The sequence below is a fragment of the Meleagris gallopavo genome, chromosome 2 (genome assembly GCF_905368555.1).
Source record: "Meleagris gallopavo chromosome 2, MGAL_WU_HG_1.1, whole genome shotgun sequence".
NCBI classification, from domain to species: domain Eukaryota; kingdom Metazoa; phylum Chordata; class Aves; order Galliformes; family Phasianidae; genus Meleagris; species Meleagris gallopavo.
Window position 1 is genome coordinate 34,574,108 of NC_139405.1, and position 17,518 is coordinate 34,591,625.

At 34.0% G+C, this 17,518-nt stretch overlaps 1 protein-coding gene across 8 annotated transcripts in view; it reads left to right on the forward strand.

Annotated features, from left to right (window-relative positions):
* Window positions 1-17,518, forward strand: part of CEP170 (centrosomal protein 170) — an 89,529-nt gene that overhangs the window by 42,691 nt on the left and 29,320 nt on the right. For 7 of the 8 annotated variants that reach the window (XM_085219616.1, XM_085219617.1, XM_085219620.1 and 4 more), the window contains exons 9-10: window positions 1,017-1,663; window positions 11,686-11,835. In XM_085219616.1, coding sequence (XP_085075742.1) covers window positions 1,017-1,663; window positions 11,686-11,835 — 797 coding nt within the window. The remainder of the gene's footprint in view (window positions 1-1,016; window positions 1,664-11,685; window positions 11,836-17,518) is intronic. The other variant, XM_085219622.1, reaches the window with a different exon arrangement.

Sequence of the window (17,518 nt, forward strand, 5' to 3'; positions counted from 1 at the left end):
TTAACCTGCTACGTAAGGTTTCCCAGCATACAATTATCATTTAAAAGAATAGTAGCTGAGTGTTCTTATGATGCATGTGGGAAAACCTTCTAAAGCTATCCTCTTAAGAGGGGAAAAAAAAATCACTTGTACATTCTTATATATACATGAGTAAGTCTTGATCCAAAAGAATTTAAAGATAACAAAACTGTTTCTTTACAGGAATTGCAGTAAAACTTAAGGTGTGGACTACTTCATTGTACATGAAATGAAGTTGCTGAAAGTTAAATGTGACGTAATGTGTATGAGTACCCAGTCTTCCATATATTTTTCAGGCGTTACTGCTAAATAGATTTAAATATGCGTGTAGATATGGTTTATGAAATGTGTAGTCCTTATTCACAGATCACAAAGTAGTTTGAAGAATGAATAATTAATAACAGCCATTTTGCATACATACATCAGATGGTGTGAGGAATGAATGATAGAATAATTCATTGTACTTCTTGGAAAGAGTAATAAAGAATTAATTCAAATTTTCTGTAGATTTTCTCATAATAAACTATTGTTGTAATTGTCTTAGGAAAAGGCAGTCTAACCACATAAATTGTGATTTGACAGGTGTTCTCACCTACCAGAGTGATTACCTCAGGTTTTTTCTTTTTCCTTTTAACTCTACCAATTGGCTATGTAATAGAGTTAATGTGATTGGAAAACAAACACTTTCCTTACTGCCTTACAGCTAGTAAAATGCTATCTTTTGTAAATCATTGATATGTATTTGCAGATTAAAATACTGATGAAAAGGATAATTTGAATGTACCGATGTTATTGTTCAGCCTATGTATAAGCAGCAGCTGTACAAGATTTGCAGCTGCAGAGAAGTGTTTGATTCTACACAGAAAATCAAGTTGCAGTTCTTTCTTTGTTTAAGAGTTTCTTTTGTATATGTTGAGGGGGGTTTTTTTGTTTTGTTGTTGTTGTTTTTTTTTTTTTATAGTTTCATACTGCTATATCTTGTTTTGCTTTGGTTGTAGGGAATAAGCATGATGATGGTACACAGAGTGATTCAGAAAATGCTGGTGCCCACCGGCATTACAGTAAGCGGGCAGCACTTGAAGAGCACTTGAGGCACCACCATGCAGAGTTGAAAAAGTCACACCAGAAAGTCCATTCCACAGAAAAGCAGCAAGAGCAAGCTGGTGTGAATCAGACTGCTTTTATGATTGAGTTTTTTGATGAGGACCATCCTCGAAAGAGACGTTCTTACTCTTTTTCTCAGAACGTAGGAGCTCTGTGCTCAGAATCCCCATCTCCAACACCTCACCTGCGAGCTGAAAGAGCAAAACCTACATCAGGAGAGAAAGCTGCTCCTTCATGTGTGCAAGGTAGTTCATCACATCATAGAGCAGCACACGGTATTCATGCAAAACTTTTAAAACAAAAATCGGAAGATCCCTCTGCTGCTTTACCTGTCTTTCAAGCTGCACTGTTAAGGAGTTCAGGAAGCCTTGGCCATAGGCCTAGTCAGAACCAGGAGATGGACAAAAAGTTGAAAAGCCAACATATTTCTGCTGCTACAGAGAAGGACAATGAGGATGACCAGAGTGACAAAGGTACTTACACTATTGAGTTGGAAAATCCCAATTCTGAAGAAATGGAAGCCCGTAAAATGATTGACAAGGTGAGAAACCTGAAGTGTGTACAGATGCTAAACTGGTACATGTTGTGTGGCCAGCAGTCTACCTGTTCAATTCTACTTAAAGCTACTGCAGTATTGTAAGTTTACCAGCTATTGTATAATGTTTACATACAGAATATCTTAAAAGCAGAAGCAGACATTTGACTAAACATTATTCCTATGTGATAATGTTGTTCTTTTAGTTTGCTAGTTTCAGTATGTTTTCAAAATGTTAAATATTGCCAAAATACTAAGGAACAACATTTAATGAGCTGGTATTTTTAAGAAGTGTTTGATTACAATTTATTACGTCCTTTGTGGAAAAACTCAATTGTTCTTAAAATCTGTTATCTCTGCAGTTTTTGGCAGATAGGCTTAGGAGCCTTGTGGTGACAAAATAACTTTCGCTTATAGGGAAAAATAAACATAAAAATAAAAGTAACTTTATTTGAATTCAAACGGAAGATGTGAATAGGAGAATCCACATTTAATCATTAGTCTTAACTGACTCATGAGCAGATATATATTTTTTTTTTCCTTTTACTGTCATGTCTTCCTAAATAGTCCAATGTAATGGGATGCTGACATCCAGTTTTGGCTTGTTTAACAGAAAATTCATTACTTGTTATAGAGTTATAAAGAATTGTTTCTATGTTTCTATATATATATTTTTTTTTTCAGAGCTGAAAAAATGCGCTAATGCTTTTAGTTTTGGCTAAATTTTAAAAAGATTAGATTGGTTCACTGAATAGAGACACATTCACTTACTTTCTGTTACAAATCTTCAATTGCTATTGCAACACAAAAATTTGTAATTCCAGCTTCTAGTCAGTGAAGTTATACAACAGGATTTATTTGAAAAGTACAGGAAAAAGAAAAAAAAAGAACCACTTTGAAATGGATAATTTAAGTACAAGACAAGAATGTAAATACTATCTGATGTTTAATAAGATTTCAAATTATTTTTGGTCTTTTGTATCCCTTTGCGATATATGTTGTCAGGTTTCTTTTTTTTTGAAATATCTGCAGTTACAGGTCAGATTCAGGTACAGGAGGTGAAGATAAACGTTAAGGATAATAATGAACCATTAGTTTATATTTGTAGTGTTGCATAAAAAGCTTTTGGATATCATAAATACTTCTTACTGCTAACCTAGAAAGCTACATCATTAGACATTAAAGATTTAGAATGAAGTAAAGTGGAGACATTTATTCCTTGAGATGTCCTATATCTTTTCACTTTTATTTAAGGCTCTGTTCACAGATACTGGATTTTGGCATGTAAGCCTTCCTGAACAGTTCTGTGCTAGGTAGTATAAAAGTAGTATGATGCTATTTTTATGCAGTGCAGAAAAACAGCCAGTGCAGAAAATCAAAATCAAAGGGAGATCAAAATTTATCTGCAGTTTCGCTCAGCTTTGCTTCCCTTCCGTTTTTAAATTGCAGATGCTGAGGATTTCTTATACTTTCCTAATAAAAGGTGGATAAGTGTGGAATAAAACAAGGACTTGTGCTAGTTTGTTTACTATTGTGCTGCTCTCTTGACTATTTAAGTGAATAGTTGGTATGCGTTTAATCAATGGTTCCAGCTGAACCTCTCTTTCTGAGTCTTTTCTTCTGAGCAGCCTGCTAGATTGAATTTTATTCACAAGTATCCATTGGGTCAAAAGATTGAAATTCATGAGTTGAATTTGCTAGGATTTGGGTGAAAACTACAGAATAGCAAGGATAACTCTCTAAAACATTTACACAAAACTGCAAGTGGTTCACCTGTAACAATTTGTACTAGAATGGTGCTACAATTTGTGTTCAATCTACCTGAAGAATTTCCTATGGAAGGAATTGCTTGTTGGTTCAGGTAGTTTGTTTTGTTTTGTTTGTCTTCTTTCTACTGGAAGAAAGGATGAGAATCTTCAGACTAATTTGCATTACTTGTTCATTTGCAAAGCCTTAACCATAGCTTTAATCTTTTAGGCAAAGACTCTATTGTCTTCCAGGAAAGTATATAAGAACATAATCACAAGTGCTACTGTGGTATTAAACTATCAAAAATCAATCAACAATTTATTAATCAAGTAATGACTAATAATGCTTTTTTCTGAGTTTAGGATCTAAGAGAAATATTTGGGAAATCAAAGTTCAAATTCTCAGAAAAATGAGATGTCTGTATGTAGTTTTAAAACAAACAAAAAAAATTGGATAAGACTTTAATCTTGTGCCATATTGTTGCCTTCAAAAGTACAATTTTTGCCTAATATAGTCTTTTCCTAGTGAATCTAGAAAGTATTCAGGCATAACAGGTAATTATGTGAACAATAATCTAATGATCAGTAGAGGATGCTGTCCTGTTTTATTCGACATATTTCTTTAATTTAAGGATCCGTTTCTCCCTCTGCTATTCTTTCAGTATCTAAAAAGAGACTAAAGCAAAAAAGATTTTAATTTAACAAATGACGATCTGTTTTTCTTTTTTCTTGAACACTTTAAAAGCTGGCATATGAAAAGAGAATGTGAGGAAGATACAGAAGTAATCTTTCTACCTAACATAAGAGTAATAACATTAATAATAACATAAATAAGCTTTCTAAAGCTTTCTACCTAACAAAGAAAAACTTTTCACTGAAATACTTTTCCCAAAGAGATGGGCAGAATCATTTATCTGCAGTGATGACTGTCTTGGAGTAAATAGACTGTAGCTTGTCTAGAATAAATGGCTCAAAAAATATATATATATATATATATATATATTGAGGCATGGACCTTTTACAACTTGCAACACCATAGAAATTTGTGAAGATTAAGATTAGGCAAGACTTTAAGATCTGCCAGGCAAGGTCACTGCAATGAAAGCAACCTGTATAAATGTGTTCAAGGCCTGAAATGTGTGTGGGAAAAGAGAAATTTGTTAAAGTTGTTGCATATTAACAGCTTCTTTTTTTAAAAGAGATTTGATTTTAGGACACAAAAAAAGCAGAACTTAAGATGATGAGCAACTAGATTTCAGATTTAAACATTTATATGTAAATATGAATATCTCTGTATAACCTGTATATGCCTATTTAACTCATATATATTAATTTCCATTTTTATATCAGCCATTATAGGAACTGATGCAATTAGCTCATATTCCAGGAGTGCTATAATTATTTCTTCTGTGCTGTCATTTGAGCTTCCTCAGTGTGAATAAGCACCACTGATGTGTGGCCAGCTTTGAATGATTAGAAATAGTGTGTCAGTTCTCTCAAAACAAAAACCTTGGAGAGTAAGTTTAAAAAAATAAAACAAAGCAGTCTTGAATTTTATATGGATTAAGCTATGTTATTAAGAGGAAGCAGAGAAACAGTCATAAGATTTCAGTTTTTTCTATTTTAGAATATAATGGGTCACTCGCAAAGTAAAGCCTTTTACTTATTTCCTTGGAAACTATAACTGATACAAACAGCACAACAACACTGTTTGATAGAACAAACTCTCTGCTACAAAACACTAGTTTTCAGCATAACCACCTCCATTAGCTGTGGGTTTTCACCAGTGGTGGACAAGAGTCTGCATGCTTTGCTTGTAAAAATTGGCACCAGTGCAGATGATCTGTTATCACCACTGCTGAAATGTACCACCACTGCCTAGCTGTGCTTACATCCATTGTCAATGAATGTCAGTGGGTGCACTATTTTCAGCATGGAGGAATTTCATCCCACACCTTTGTTTCATACGTACTTCCATGTCAGATGTCATTTTGTCAGACTGCCCCTATGTTGCCATCTGTCACACAGCAACAGCATGTAATGGAATATTGGTGGGAAGGTTCAACTTCTACTGCTATGTGACCAACATCTGCCTCTAATGTTGTGGGCCAACATAACAGAACAGGTGGCACTACTTTCGTAGCAACTCTATTTTGCTCTGAATTGTAAACTATGTATGTTTTACAATTAAAAAAAATCAAATGTATCAGATAAGAAATGTTTCTGAACCATGCAAAAGGTAAGGCTCTCAATGGATGAAGGAATTAAGAATGAAGTTTCTGCAGTTCACCTTCCTATTTGTTAATAGAAAGACTACAAATTATCAGGGCAGTGAGTTTCATGTTCTTAATAAATCAAAATATCAGTATTAAATTTTAATAAGTGAGAATGGATGTATTTGGAATATTAAGGATTTTCATGCAGTATTGCGATAAATGAGAAGCGGCTCAATGAGTTGTGTGCAGGCTCTTAGGGGGTTTTTAGAGTGTAGGAAGAGTATTTTTTATTTGTGTAGGTTTGGGTTTTCTAAGAATTGACTAAGAGAATGAACAGAATAAAGGTTATACGTCTGTTTTGAATCTCATCAGCTTTGCTAAACAGGGAATCTGGAATTCTTTAGCAAATCGTGCTTATGGAGACATTGGCCTTGGATAAAATTTTCTTTTGTCCTCATTGATTACTTCGGTTATTTTATGTACTCAATTATATACCACAAGTAGAATATACATAGAATATTGTTCTGCTGACTCAGTCATGAGACTCTTTTTCCTCTTTATCAATCTGGAATAGCTTTAACAGTTTGGGAGATGACGCAGAGCTGGTGTTGATAGTGGCACCAGGTTTTCCATTTTCATTTTCTACATCTTTCATCTTTCTGTTTATGATAAAACTTATGTTTCGGTTGTTTCTTTTTTTTTCCCCCCACTGTACATGAAAGTGGGCATTACAATAAATAGAATTTCCTTATTTATTTTGCTCTTGGGGTTTGTCTGCTCATACTCTGTTAAGTTACTGGTTAAAGTTGCATTCTTCAAGGACTGCTCTGTATTTCTCCTTGCTGAGCTAGGACTTCTTAATGAGAGAGTCTTTATTGCTTTTGTGTTGCAAGCAGTAGTGAAACTGCTTAGTATCATTTAACATGCTAAGTGATTTGAAGGTCAGTCATAGACAAATAGCCTGAGGTATCATCATCTATAATAACTTCTCAAAAAATATATTTTAAACAGCTTAATTTTTGACTGCATAATTTTTCATAGGTGTTTTTTCTTGTTGTGTCCTTTAAGTGTGCAGAAAGCTTGATTGCTGGATCTTGTTTTGTCTGTTGTAGACTTTAAAGCAACACAGATAATCTTGAATATGCTGTGAAAGTACTTGCAATACCTCCATTGTGTTAGGCATGAAGAAACTGCTAAATGATAAATTGTGGAGTGCAAGTTTCAGAGTAATGCCAATTGACCAAATCATAAGTAGGTGTTTCATTACATGGCTACATTTCCGATATATATCAATCCACCTCTGAGAGAATTACAGACTAATTTGGATGTTTTCCATCATTTTTAAGTAGTATGCAGTGCACACTGGGGATTGGTTCAAAACATGGATCTGTATATAGCTGAGCATATATATTTGTAGGACCCTAAAGATACATTAAAAAATATATCTTCTGATCTGTATTAAAACTATGCACTTCCAAAACCTGCATTTACGGTGCAAGCAGAGCAGGGAAGGGGGAAATATTTTGCATTGCAATATGTAATATCCACATGGTGATATGTATTTTTTTGCAATAGCATTTATGACAACCTATGTGAAAAGAATCAAAGAACGGGAAGTAATTCAGGAGAAAAAATTTAAATCTGAATGCTTTAAAGACTGCTAAGGAATCAAGACAGATGTATCTATTTTCAGAAAATGGCTTTCTGATCATCTGCCTTTTCACATTTGTGAATTTAATTGCTTTTATCTCAGCTTCAGTGATTTTTATTTATTTATTTTTTTTTTCCCCCCAGAAAGAATGCTTTTTAGCCCTACTTTAGTGTCTTGGTTGTGGAGTGACTTTATTTCGTGAATATAACTTCAAAAAAAAAAACCAAAAAAAACCAGAACAGTTGAAGCCTATCAAATCATCTGAGTAAGGTTTAGCAGGAATGCAGAATGTTTGGAACTTCCTTTCTTTCTACAGTGGGGGAGGATGAGGAGTCTTACAGTCCCTAAACTTATCATTTCCTTTTGAATTTGAAATTCTGAAGAAAATGAATTTTTCATTAAAACAAGTATAAAATATGTAAATAGGTAACTGGCTATTGGTAAGAGGAACTTATTAAGCTTAGCACACTGCTCTTCTTTATTTGCATATGTAGCTTTTTTTCAGTACCAGTGTGTTTTGTGTTCTAAGTCTTCAATATATAGTTAAAATGCCTTAAACAGTTTCTGTGAAAATCACCAGGAATTCATGAGGAATTCCCTGCACAGGACACAGTCTGTTTGGCTGCAATAGCTCAGCTAACTGCCAGGAGCAAACATAAACTATTAATCAGGCATCTCAGAAGCAACTTGGTTAAACGCCGTTCACACAATGGCTAAATGCAGGGTGAAAATAAGCATTTTACTCTGGCTCATCAAATTTCAAGGGAGAAGGAAAATGTTTTCTCATTTGTCCTTTTTTCCAATTACCAGAAATTTTGATTTCTAACAACCAACTTAATGCACAGTATGAATGTCCAGACTAACCTCTTTGGAAGAATTATGAGGAGCTCAGTTTGAACACTCAAAGCTCAGTGTTGCCAAGTTTATCTGCCGTGTGGATCCAGTGCCTCTTTTCCTTCTCTTTGAAATCTTCTTATCAGTCAAGCATACTCAAGAGTGTTGGCTTATTTAGACTTTTTTGTTCTTTCATAGCCTAACCAAACAGTGGCTTAATCCAGCTTGCATTTTTCAATTAATGTCTCTTCCCTCTCTGTCTCTTTTTTTCCTTGACTGCATCAGTTCACAACTCAGTTTTTGAGATTTGCTTCTGTTTGACTTCTCTGAAAATTAGTATCTTGAAATTAAAAAGCAAGTATAACGTTCTAACACTAGAAATTGTGAAATGTACTTAGTGGGACACAACTGGAAAGGTATCGTATAAAAATGGGAAAAAGAAGATTCTTCCTCAAGTACTTAGAAGTGTAGATAAAGCACATTAGGAAAATGTTAAGTTCTTTTTTTTTATTTAGCAACCGCATTTTCTGCCTTTTGATACAGAAGAGTGTTTCCTCCAACTTTCCTGTTTATTTTAATTTCTAGATGCTCATTTAGCAGTAAAGAAGTTTTAAAGAAAGTCACTTTTGTTCATTAAGCCTAAGCTGATTATTCTCACCTATAATGTAGTTACCTATTGTGTACAGCATGAATTCATCTACTGAGGGACGTAGAATGAAGATGACCAACAACTGACCAATAAAGCTAACTTGTGTTAAAGCTCTGCTCCAGCTATTGTGACAAGCAGGTGTGCTCTGAGTCATGAACTGCTTTCACAGTAAAATGCACACAATCTGCCTGAGGAGATTGCTCTTCTTTTATCTAATATTAGCCCTTGTAGAACAGGGCAAAGCACATTTTCAGAGTTGGTCCTGTAACACAGACTGTCCCCAGAAATGCACCAGTTCTTCCCAGAAGAACCATGTCTTGTTATTTGGTGATACACAGGTTTTGTTAGTTTTTTTTTTTAAATTGGATTTTTTTTTTTTTTAATGATTAGTTTATGTAGCTAAAGTTAATCTTAAGTGATGATATTGGAAAACTGTTGTTGAGATAAATTTGTAGCATTTATTAACATCTATAACAAGGTCCAATTACTTTGCCATCAGTTAATTTGCACGTCACCTCTGTACTTATTACACTGAGTTTGTGCTCCAGCAAGACTGGGCTACCTTGCTTGGTGTTCTTGGGCTGAAAAAGCTTTTCCTTTATATGCCATCTGAATCTCTCTTCTTTCAAATTATGCAAGCTATCCCTTGTCCTCCTGACAATGACAGCAAAACAGTTTCTTGAACAAGCATTCAGGTTATCCCATGGCTGTTTCTCTTGAGGCTATATTCTCATTATTTGGTAGACAGTAGAAGTGGATTGGTTAATCCTGAAGTACTCATTTTCTGATGTGTCTGAGGTGTTCTAAATTATGTCAAACATTAAGCAAGAATTATCTTACTTTCTGCACAGCTGTCAAATGTATTTCTAGATTTAAAGGGATACTTTATATCGCAGTTCTGAAATTTAGTCTTTGGGCTGGATCACTCTTCCCAAGAAGAGCTTTGAGATGGCACAGCAGTGCAACTTTGGTGCAGCTGCTTGTGCATGCAGGTGTTATTAGAAGTTAAATGTATGTGAAAATTATTAATTTATTGAAGAAGATGCTTTCCATTGCTTTCTACATAATAGTAATAAATAAGAAATAAATAAATAATAGCAACGTTGCTAAATATTTGCTCTTTGGGCCTTTGATATCCCTGCTATATTTGCAGAGGAACATTAAAAGTAGTATTAAGAAGTAAATCTCTTTCTTGGATCTTATTGTAGCAAATATTGCCTTACACAGAAAGAAAAAATCAAATTTGCTTTTGAGGCAATTTCAGTAATGGAAGGAGAATAACAAAATTTACTTAAATAAAGCACCAAAACTAGAAGAGATAATGCTGAAAGAAAGAAGGCTTAAGTGAGAGCAAGTAAAGAAGTGTGGTAGAAATAAAGAAACTTGACATAGTAAGTGTGCCACCAGCTAGTATTAAGAAATGTACAGACTGCAATTTAATTGTGTAGTCCTCATTCCTCTAGCTGTGGAAGTGCAAGTTCATATTTTCCTTCAGGTATCTGAAAAAATTTGCTTTTATTTAAAAGAAAGTGTGAAACTCTGGGCAATAGAAGTATAGTAAACACAGAGAATGTGGCTGCAGAATAATGATATGTTCAAAGAAAGGAGGCACCGAATAATAGCTGGATTGTTTCTACCTTTAAAAATTGCTTCTTTATGAGACAAAAGCAGATCATTAAGCAGTTCTGTTACACTTTTTCTAAGGAAATAAATTATTAGAAAATTCTCCTAAGCAAGTCATATAAAAGAGTATCTGGACATGATTATACGTATTGCAAATCCAGGGAGCATTAGCAGAAGATGCTTTTCAAACATTAACAAACATTATGGTTTGTGGCCATCTAGTGGTGAATCTTTTTTAGGTAGACTGACACCATGCAGAATTTTGTTTAACTGAGCCTCTAGCTTTACTGTCCAAAACTGAATTATAAAAAAAAAAAAAACAACCTAATTCCCTCTAGCTCTTTGTGTTTTGAACAAGCCATTTTTTACAACAGGATAATTTCCATTTTCTTCCTTTTCTTTCGTCTTTAAGATGAAACAATTTTTGATGTTCCAGATCCTTTCTGGCAGCTAGCTTTAATGTAAATTTTTTAAACGGTAGATTTTCAAGATGCAAAATATTCTGTTAAGTGTCTTTGAAGTATATGTAAATTCTGAAAGCAGTGAATATTCCTTAATATCTTTGACTCACATGAAATTTGACAGACGGTACACTGCCTGTCCTGCTTAACTCCATTTCATGAAATTGCCTTGGTGAAAGTTAAAACATACCTAACTTTTTCTAGTATTTTTCTCTATGAGCAATGGTTTTAAATGTTGTGGGGAAATTATTTCTCTCTAATGGTAGAATTGCTGTAAGCATCAGTAGGAAACAGTATAGCAGAACCATGGCAAGGCACATATTGAACGAGATTATTCTGCATGGTTTGTGAGATCTGGTTAACTCTGATGTCTACTAAATTTCCCAGAAATGAAAAACTGAGATTTTTGTTTATATTCAGTAATGCAATGAGAGTGTTAGTGGCAAATGTAACCGTTTAGATTTGTTTTGTCCAGCTCATGACAAAATTCTGAAAATGTGGTAGGTTTTGGGTATTGATTTTTTCATTGAGTGGAAAATGGATTCTGCAATAATTTTGACTTCACCATTTGTTTCTTTCATCAGTGTCATTTTTCATTTGTGACCATTCCAGCTAGCAGTTCCCTAAATTTTCAGTGTTGTCATACACTTCTGCTCTTTCTTTTTTAACAATGCAGTAAACATTTCTTCTGTTCAATCTGCAGATTTCACCAGGATGTCAGATAAGCATAATACAACAAAAATACATGAAGTCACTATCCAGCATGCCACCATCCATCCATTAACATCGAACATAATATCAGGATGGTATTGAGTTAATGTGTGTAATGGTTTGTTTCATTTTCAGGTATTTGGAGTGGATGACAGCCAGGATTATAATAGGCCTGTTATCAACGAGAACCAGAAAGATTTAGTAAAAGATTGGGCTATAAATTCTACTACAGTAGTGCTGGAAGAAAAAAGACCACTGAGTACAACTGGATTTCTTGACACAGAGGTAGAATTTAATTTTTGATGGTCTTCCTTTTTCTTCCAATAAGACAGAGCACTAATAGTTGACCAATAAGTATTAAACAGCAAACAAAGCTTTTCCTAGAAAATATTGGCTCAGATCTGTAAGTTTATTTTTCTTTGTTCTTTATTGTCTTACTGAAATTTCTATGTCCCAATTTCCCAAGTTAAATTGGGAAGGTATTAAAATTCAAAAATATGTTATATGCATTCAGTGAGGGAGAGAAAGCCAACTAGGAAAAAAATGATGGATGAATAGAAAAATGTTTCAATTTTTTTTGGTTATAAAGCTGGAGGTTTTTGCATTCAAGGTTTCAGTTCTCAATTGAGATGCTACTCATGAGAAGTCGAGTACGTTATTTGCCTCAGAGGCAGTATAATTTAATCAGTTGATGAAAGATAAGGTAAAAGATAGTTATATGACACAGAATATGCACATGAGCTACATGTTAATCATATTGTATGAAATCCTGGGACACGTTCTGATGTATTGGTGAACGATAAACTGTAACCTGAAATGCGTTTGAACAGGCTCAAACTGGAACAGAATTCATCTGATAGTGAAACACGTCACATTTATTTCACTAGCTGTATCAAACTGTAAATAAGAAAACTTTAGAAGTGAGGAAACTTTCTGGAATATATCGAGAGCTTTAAGTATGAGTATCTGCCTGCCATGTAAATACATTTGTTTTGGTATCTTGACTTGTGCTTTCCATAGAAAAAGTGTACTTGTCTTTGAGGTACTGCACAATCCTGAGACGCTGAATATGTAACTCTGTCTAGATTAGTTTCTTTGAGTAGTTTTTTCTAAGGTTACTGCTTCAAGGGAAATATAATCATACCAGAGTGGTTGTGTTATATGGAAGAATTTGACAAACTTTACCTTAGACCATGCTTCTATGAGTTAATCTGTAAATTAAACCTTATTATCTTCTTTTTCATGCCTTTCTGCTCCTTTAAGCCTAGTGAGTTTTCAAGATAATTAAAAGTACTGATTTGTTTCTATTTCTGTTGTTGTAGTTTTGGAGAGTTTTTGGTTGATGTTCTTTTTGTTGTTGTTTTGTTTTGTTTTTGTAAACAGTAGTAGAATACGTGATTAATCTTATGGCCATAATTGTGCTTTCCACATGTCATACTTTACACGCTGCAGGGATTGATTTGAGAGGACTTCTGCAATCATAGGACAAGTTTAAGAACTCTTGTGGCAATGACATATAAAAACTTGCTTTGAATTAGCTTGAAATTACAAAAGTGGTCACTTCTTGTTTGCTGAATAAATAAGCCTTCTTTATGTTCTGGAGGAGGAGTTGCTTTGTGTTGTAGTCTTAATTTGCAGGATTATTATGAGACATCATAGGGAAAAAATGAAAATTGTTTTGTATGTAAAGTAGACCAAACCATGTAGATGTAGCACAAATTAGTGTAGTAAGAGATGAGGACAAATGACAATTGGAGAAGAGCTTACCAGAGAAACAACAGAGTATGTCAGTGCATATATGGAAGAAAAAGAGAAGTTAATTCAGAAAAAGGGAGGTGCCTTTTGTAGTGTCAAACAGGGAAACATCAGGAGCGTAACTGTTGGTTCAGCTGGAGAGAAGACTGCAATATGTAAAGTCTTTTACCAAAACAGATTTTGTTATTTTTGGGAAAGGGAGAGGCAAATGTGTTTGATTTGCAAAGTACATGAGCACCATATTCTCATCATAAATGAGCTTTTCTGCTTGTTCTTTTTGGAAAACTTACTGTTTTACTGTAAGGTGCAGAACATAACTTACTGTTAGGAGCTGCAGATCACAAATGAATAGACCTTACTGAATGTCTTGACTAAACAGTCAGGTGACATTGGGGTAGCTCACTGTTCCAGGCTTGTTTCATTTGCCCATCATGGTTGTACCTATAGATATTTAGAAGAGGCAGATGAAATCAGATGTTTGACATAGAAAAAGAGATTTCAATTTTGGAAGTTGGAAATTATGTCTTGGGAAATTAATAATGTTTTATAAAAGCATTTAGGGGTTGAGAGATTGTTCTGAGCTTAGATATGTTAACTTTACAGGGCAGGTTATAAATAGCTTGCTTTGAAGAGCGTAGAATTCTCTTATAAAGAAGGTCTCACTTTTGATGTGACAAGCTTTGATATTTTAAAGTGGTGTGTATCAGGAGACTAGATAAAATGCAGAGTAAATGTCTTAACACAGTTGCATTGAGCCTGCATGCAATTGCCTTTTCAATGATTACAGATTAGACAGTAAAAACACTGAATCCATTTATCTAAAATATTTAAATGTTTTTATTTTCTATATTATAATCTGCCACTTGCCAACCCAGGTAAGTGAGATTTAAGAACAAAAGTTAAATGATAGAGAACAAAGAGAATAATTTTTGCTGTTGATATATGTTCTGATTATATAAGCACATTTAATAAAAATACTGCAGTCTTTTAGACTATGATAATTTTCAGTGACCAGTTACTGTATTCTAACCACCGTTCTTAAATTGTGGACATGATTTATCAACATTATTTTTTATGTGCTTTTTAAGGACGTACTTTTTTTATTTTTCTATTTACAGTGTCATCAGTGCTATTGGCTACAGTGTTCCTTGCTTTGAACACCCATTTCACGTCTTTGCCATTGAAAATAAACAATAGTGTTGACATTGCGAACACAAAATAACTTCATGTAAATATTTGCTGTATTGCTCCTTAAAGCTGGAGAACAGCCGTGTCTATTCAGAGGCTTTATGTCCTTTTGTTTGTCTATTCTAATTACACTAATTTCATATCCTTCTGTAGAGAAACCGTTGAGTATGAAGTTTGATATTGGCTTTTTGTTTGAAATTAGAAGCTATGATTAAACATAGGGTGACTCTGTTAGCAGTGTCCTATAGCTGTGAAAAGGCAAGCATTGGGCGATGCATTAGCAGCAGAAATGGGAACTCTTGGCACCATGATGGGAGGTGGCAGTGAATCTCCAGAGCACTGTTACCATTCTTGTTTAGGAAAGGAGAATTCAAAGCCAGAGAAGGAGCCAAAGAGATTTACTTGCATTATTAAGGGAATAGAGATCTACATTACAGGACCAGATTGATACAATTCATTTACTTCAGATACGTGGTAACTCACATGGATGTGATTGCTGAAGTTTGCTCTGTAAGTAGAGTTAATGCAACAGAAGGAAAAAACAACTGTTTGAGATGCGTGTCAGTATTGTTCCGTGAAGAAATGTGAAAACATTGTCTATAAGTGAAGTATAGAAACTTGGGGGAAAAAACATTAGTGCTCATAGAGGAGTATGGTTCAGAAAAAGAAGAGGGGAGAGGGACTAAAAGACATTCAGGATGCCTCTTAAATGTATGAAAAGATGGCATAGTCAGATATTTAGAACTTGAGGTGACTGGAATATGTATTTAAAAAAAACTAATTTGGGTTCTATTTACTGAAATTTTTTTGAACTTATTATAATGCTCTGAAATGCCAAGTAATGGGGATGCTTCTAGGCGTCATATGCATGCTGTGTCTTTTTTCAGATACACAGATGGAAGCTCTGAATCTTCAGGCTGAATAATACATCTTCATAAATCCATGGGTATTTTTCCTGTGGATGTATCACTCAGATTTAGTTGGAATATGTAATAAGGGAAAGCAGATTCAACACAAAGTTATAATGCTGGGTCCTCTGATGTCAGCCTGGCTTTTCTGAAAGGCTGGGAAATTCCTCTTGGTCTTCAAGGGAAGACTTAAAGGACTGCTTATTGAAAGCCTCTAAGATGCATGGATTATATGGAGAAAATTTGGATCACTGGATGTGAGTTTTTAATGCTATACGAATCTTTCACATCTGGATATGTTGGATTCTATTACTGAGCTACGTTTTGCTTTTAATAAAAAACTTTTTAGTTAAAGATTAAAATATCCATTTTTTTAACTACTGGTAAAAGGAACTTCATAGCTTTGTTGTTTATGCTTGTATGTATAGAAAATAGAAAAAACAACACATTTGCACCCACTCCTATTTAAGAATTTTTTTAACAGTGTAATTACCATTAATTTGCAAAATCTTTATACTTTATTACAAAGTGATTATTTATTGGAAATCATATCAATGGAATTGCTTAGGTGATACACAAACAATTAGGGTTTTCTGTAGCGAAGATAAGTAGAACTACCATCATATCTGATTTAGGCTGTAATTAATTGCTTTGGTAGGGACAGAGAAACAAAGCAAAAGAAAGAAAGTATCAGCAGTAGGAATGCTTTTTGTTGCCAGTGCCTAAATGCTGCTTGTTTTTGCATGTTTTTTGTTAAATTATTCTTTCTGGCACTCTTCCTTACATCATGTTCAGAAATGCCCATAAATAACTGAATCATTGAATTGCATTACTTCAGTGTTGTTAGATTTGAATTTTGTAACATTTTGATTCTAAGAAATGAATTGAGAATGTGGACATTTCTATAGTAGTTCATAGAAGTGATTTGATGCATTTCTGGCATAATACATTCATAACAATCTGAAATAGATTCACAGTGCTTTTGTTTGCATTAATTAAAGTCATCCATATGATTAAGAGATATTCAGGAATATAAATTCAAATCTTCTTAATTAGCTAAGTAACTTTCAATTTAAAAGAGGTTCTTGTACATTAGGTGATACCTTTTCAGCTTACCATTTTTGCTGAATACATTTCGTAAAATCTATACTGTTAATTCCTGATCAAAGATTAGAATCCCAGGGTGCCCAATAAATTAAACAGAAATCTACATTTTTAATATTAGTGCCAAGCAGAGCTTCAGTTAACCTCTGAAATAGTTGCTTCATATTCTCTTTAGAAGCAAGGTATGCATATTTTCATGTCCTTCCCATCTCTTCTGTTGATCTTGAATTGCGATTTCTGGTTTGACTTGCCTGTAGTTATGTAACTCCCCTAGTCCTGCAGACAGTGACTTTTTTTTTCATTTGCAGCAGTTTGGTTTTTGAGTCCCATAGATTAGACTATCTAAACTAGAAAATGTTTCAAGCCTTCAATAGTGTTCCGCCATGTATGCACATATACATATATCCATAGTTGTCTGCTGTCTTTGGAGGAGCACGATAAATTCTAATATGGAGGGTAAAACAATAATCTTGTGTTTTATTTTCCAAAAACAGATTTCTAAATATATGTTTATCATACTGTAAGAATACAGAGTAGGAAGGTGGTTTGAGTTTTACTTTTACTTTTATTCATTTAAAAACTTGTCAAAGTTTCAAAAGGCTTTCCTATTGGGAAAGCAAGTCAATTTTCTTTTCAGGTCAGCTGAAAAAAAAATAAAAATCAGATAGTGATTGCACTGACTACCCTGTTAGCCAATACACTGATATAAAACAATCTTTCCTTCTTTTGTCATTTAGACTGGACAAATTATTTATTTTGCTCTTCTTTCTATCACAGATTTTTTTATTCTTTCAGTTGTTAAGGCATTCTTTCCATAATGAACTAAATACAATGTATCTGGACAAGAGATCATTTAAGCTGGTAAAATGTAACCTGAGTATCTTCTTGAAGCTTATTCTTAATTCTTGCTGACATCCCTACCTGCAGTGTTTCTTCTGCTCTTCTGTTTCAAAGCAGGCACAAGTTCTAATATATTTTCTATAGATTCTGATCTTTAAAATTTCACAGCATAA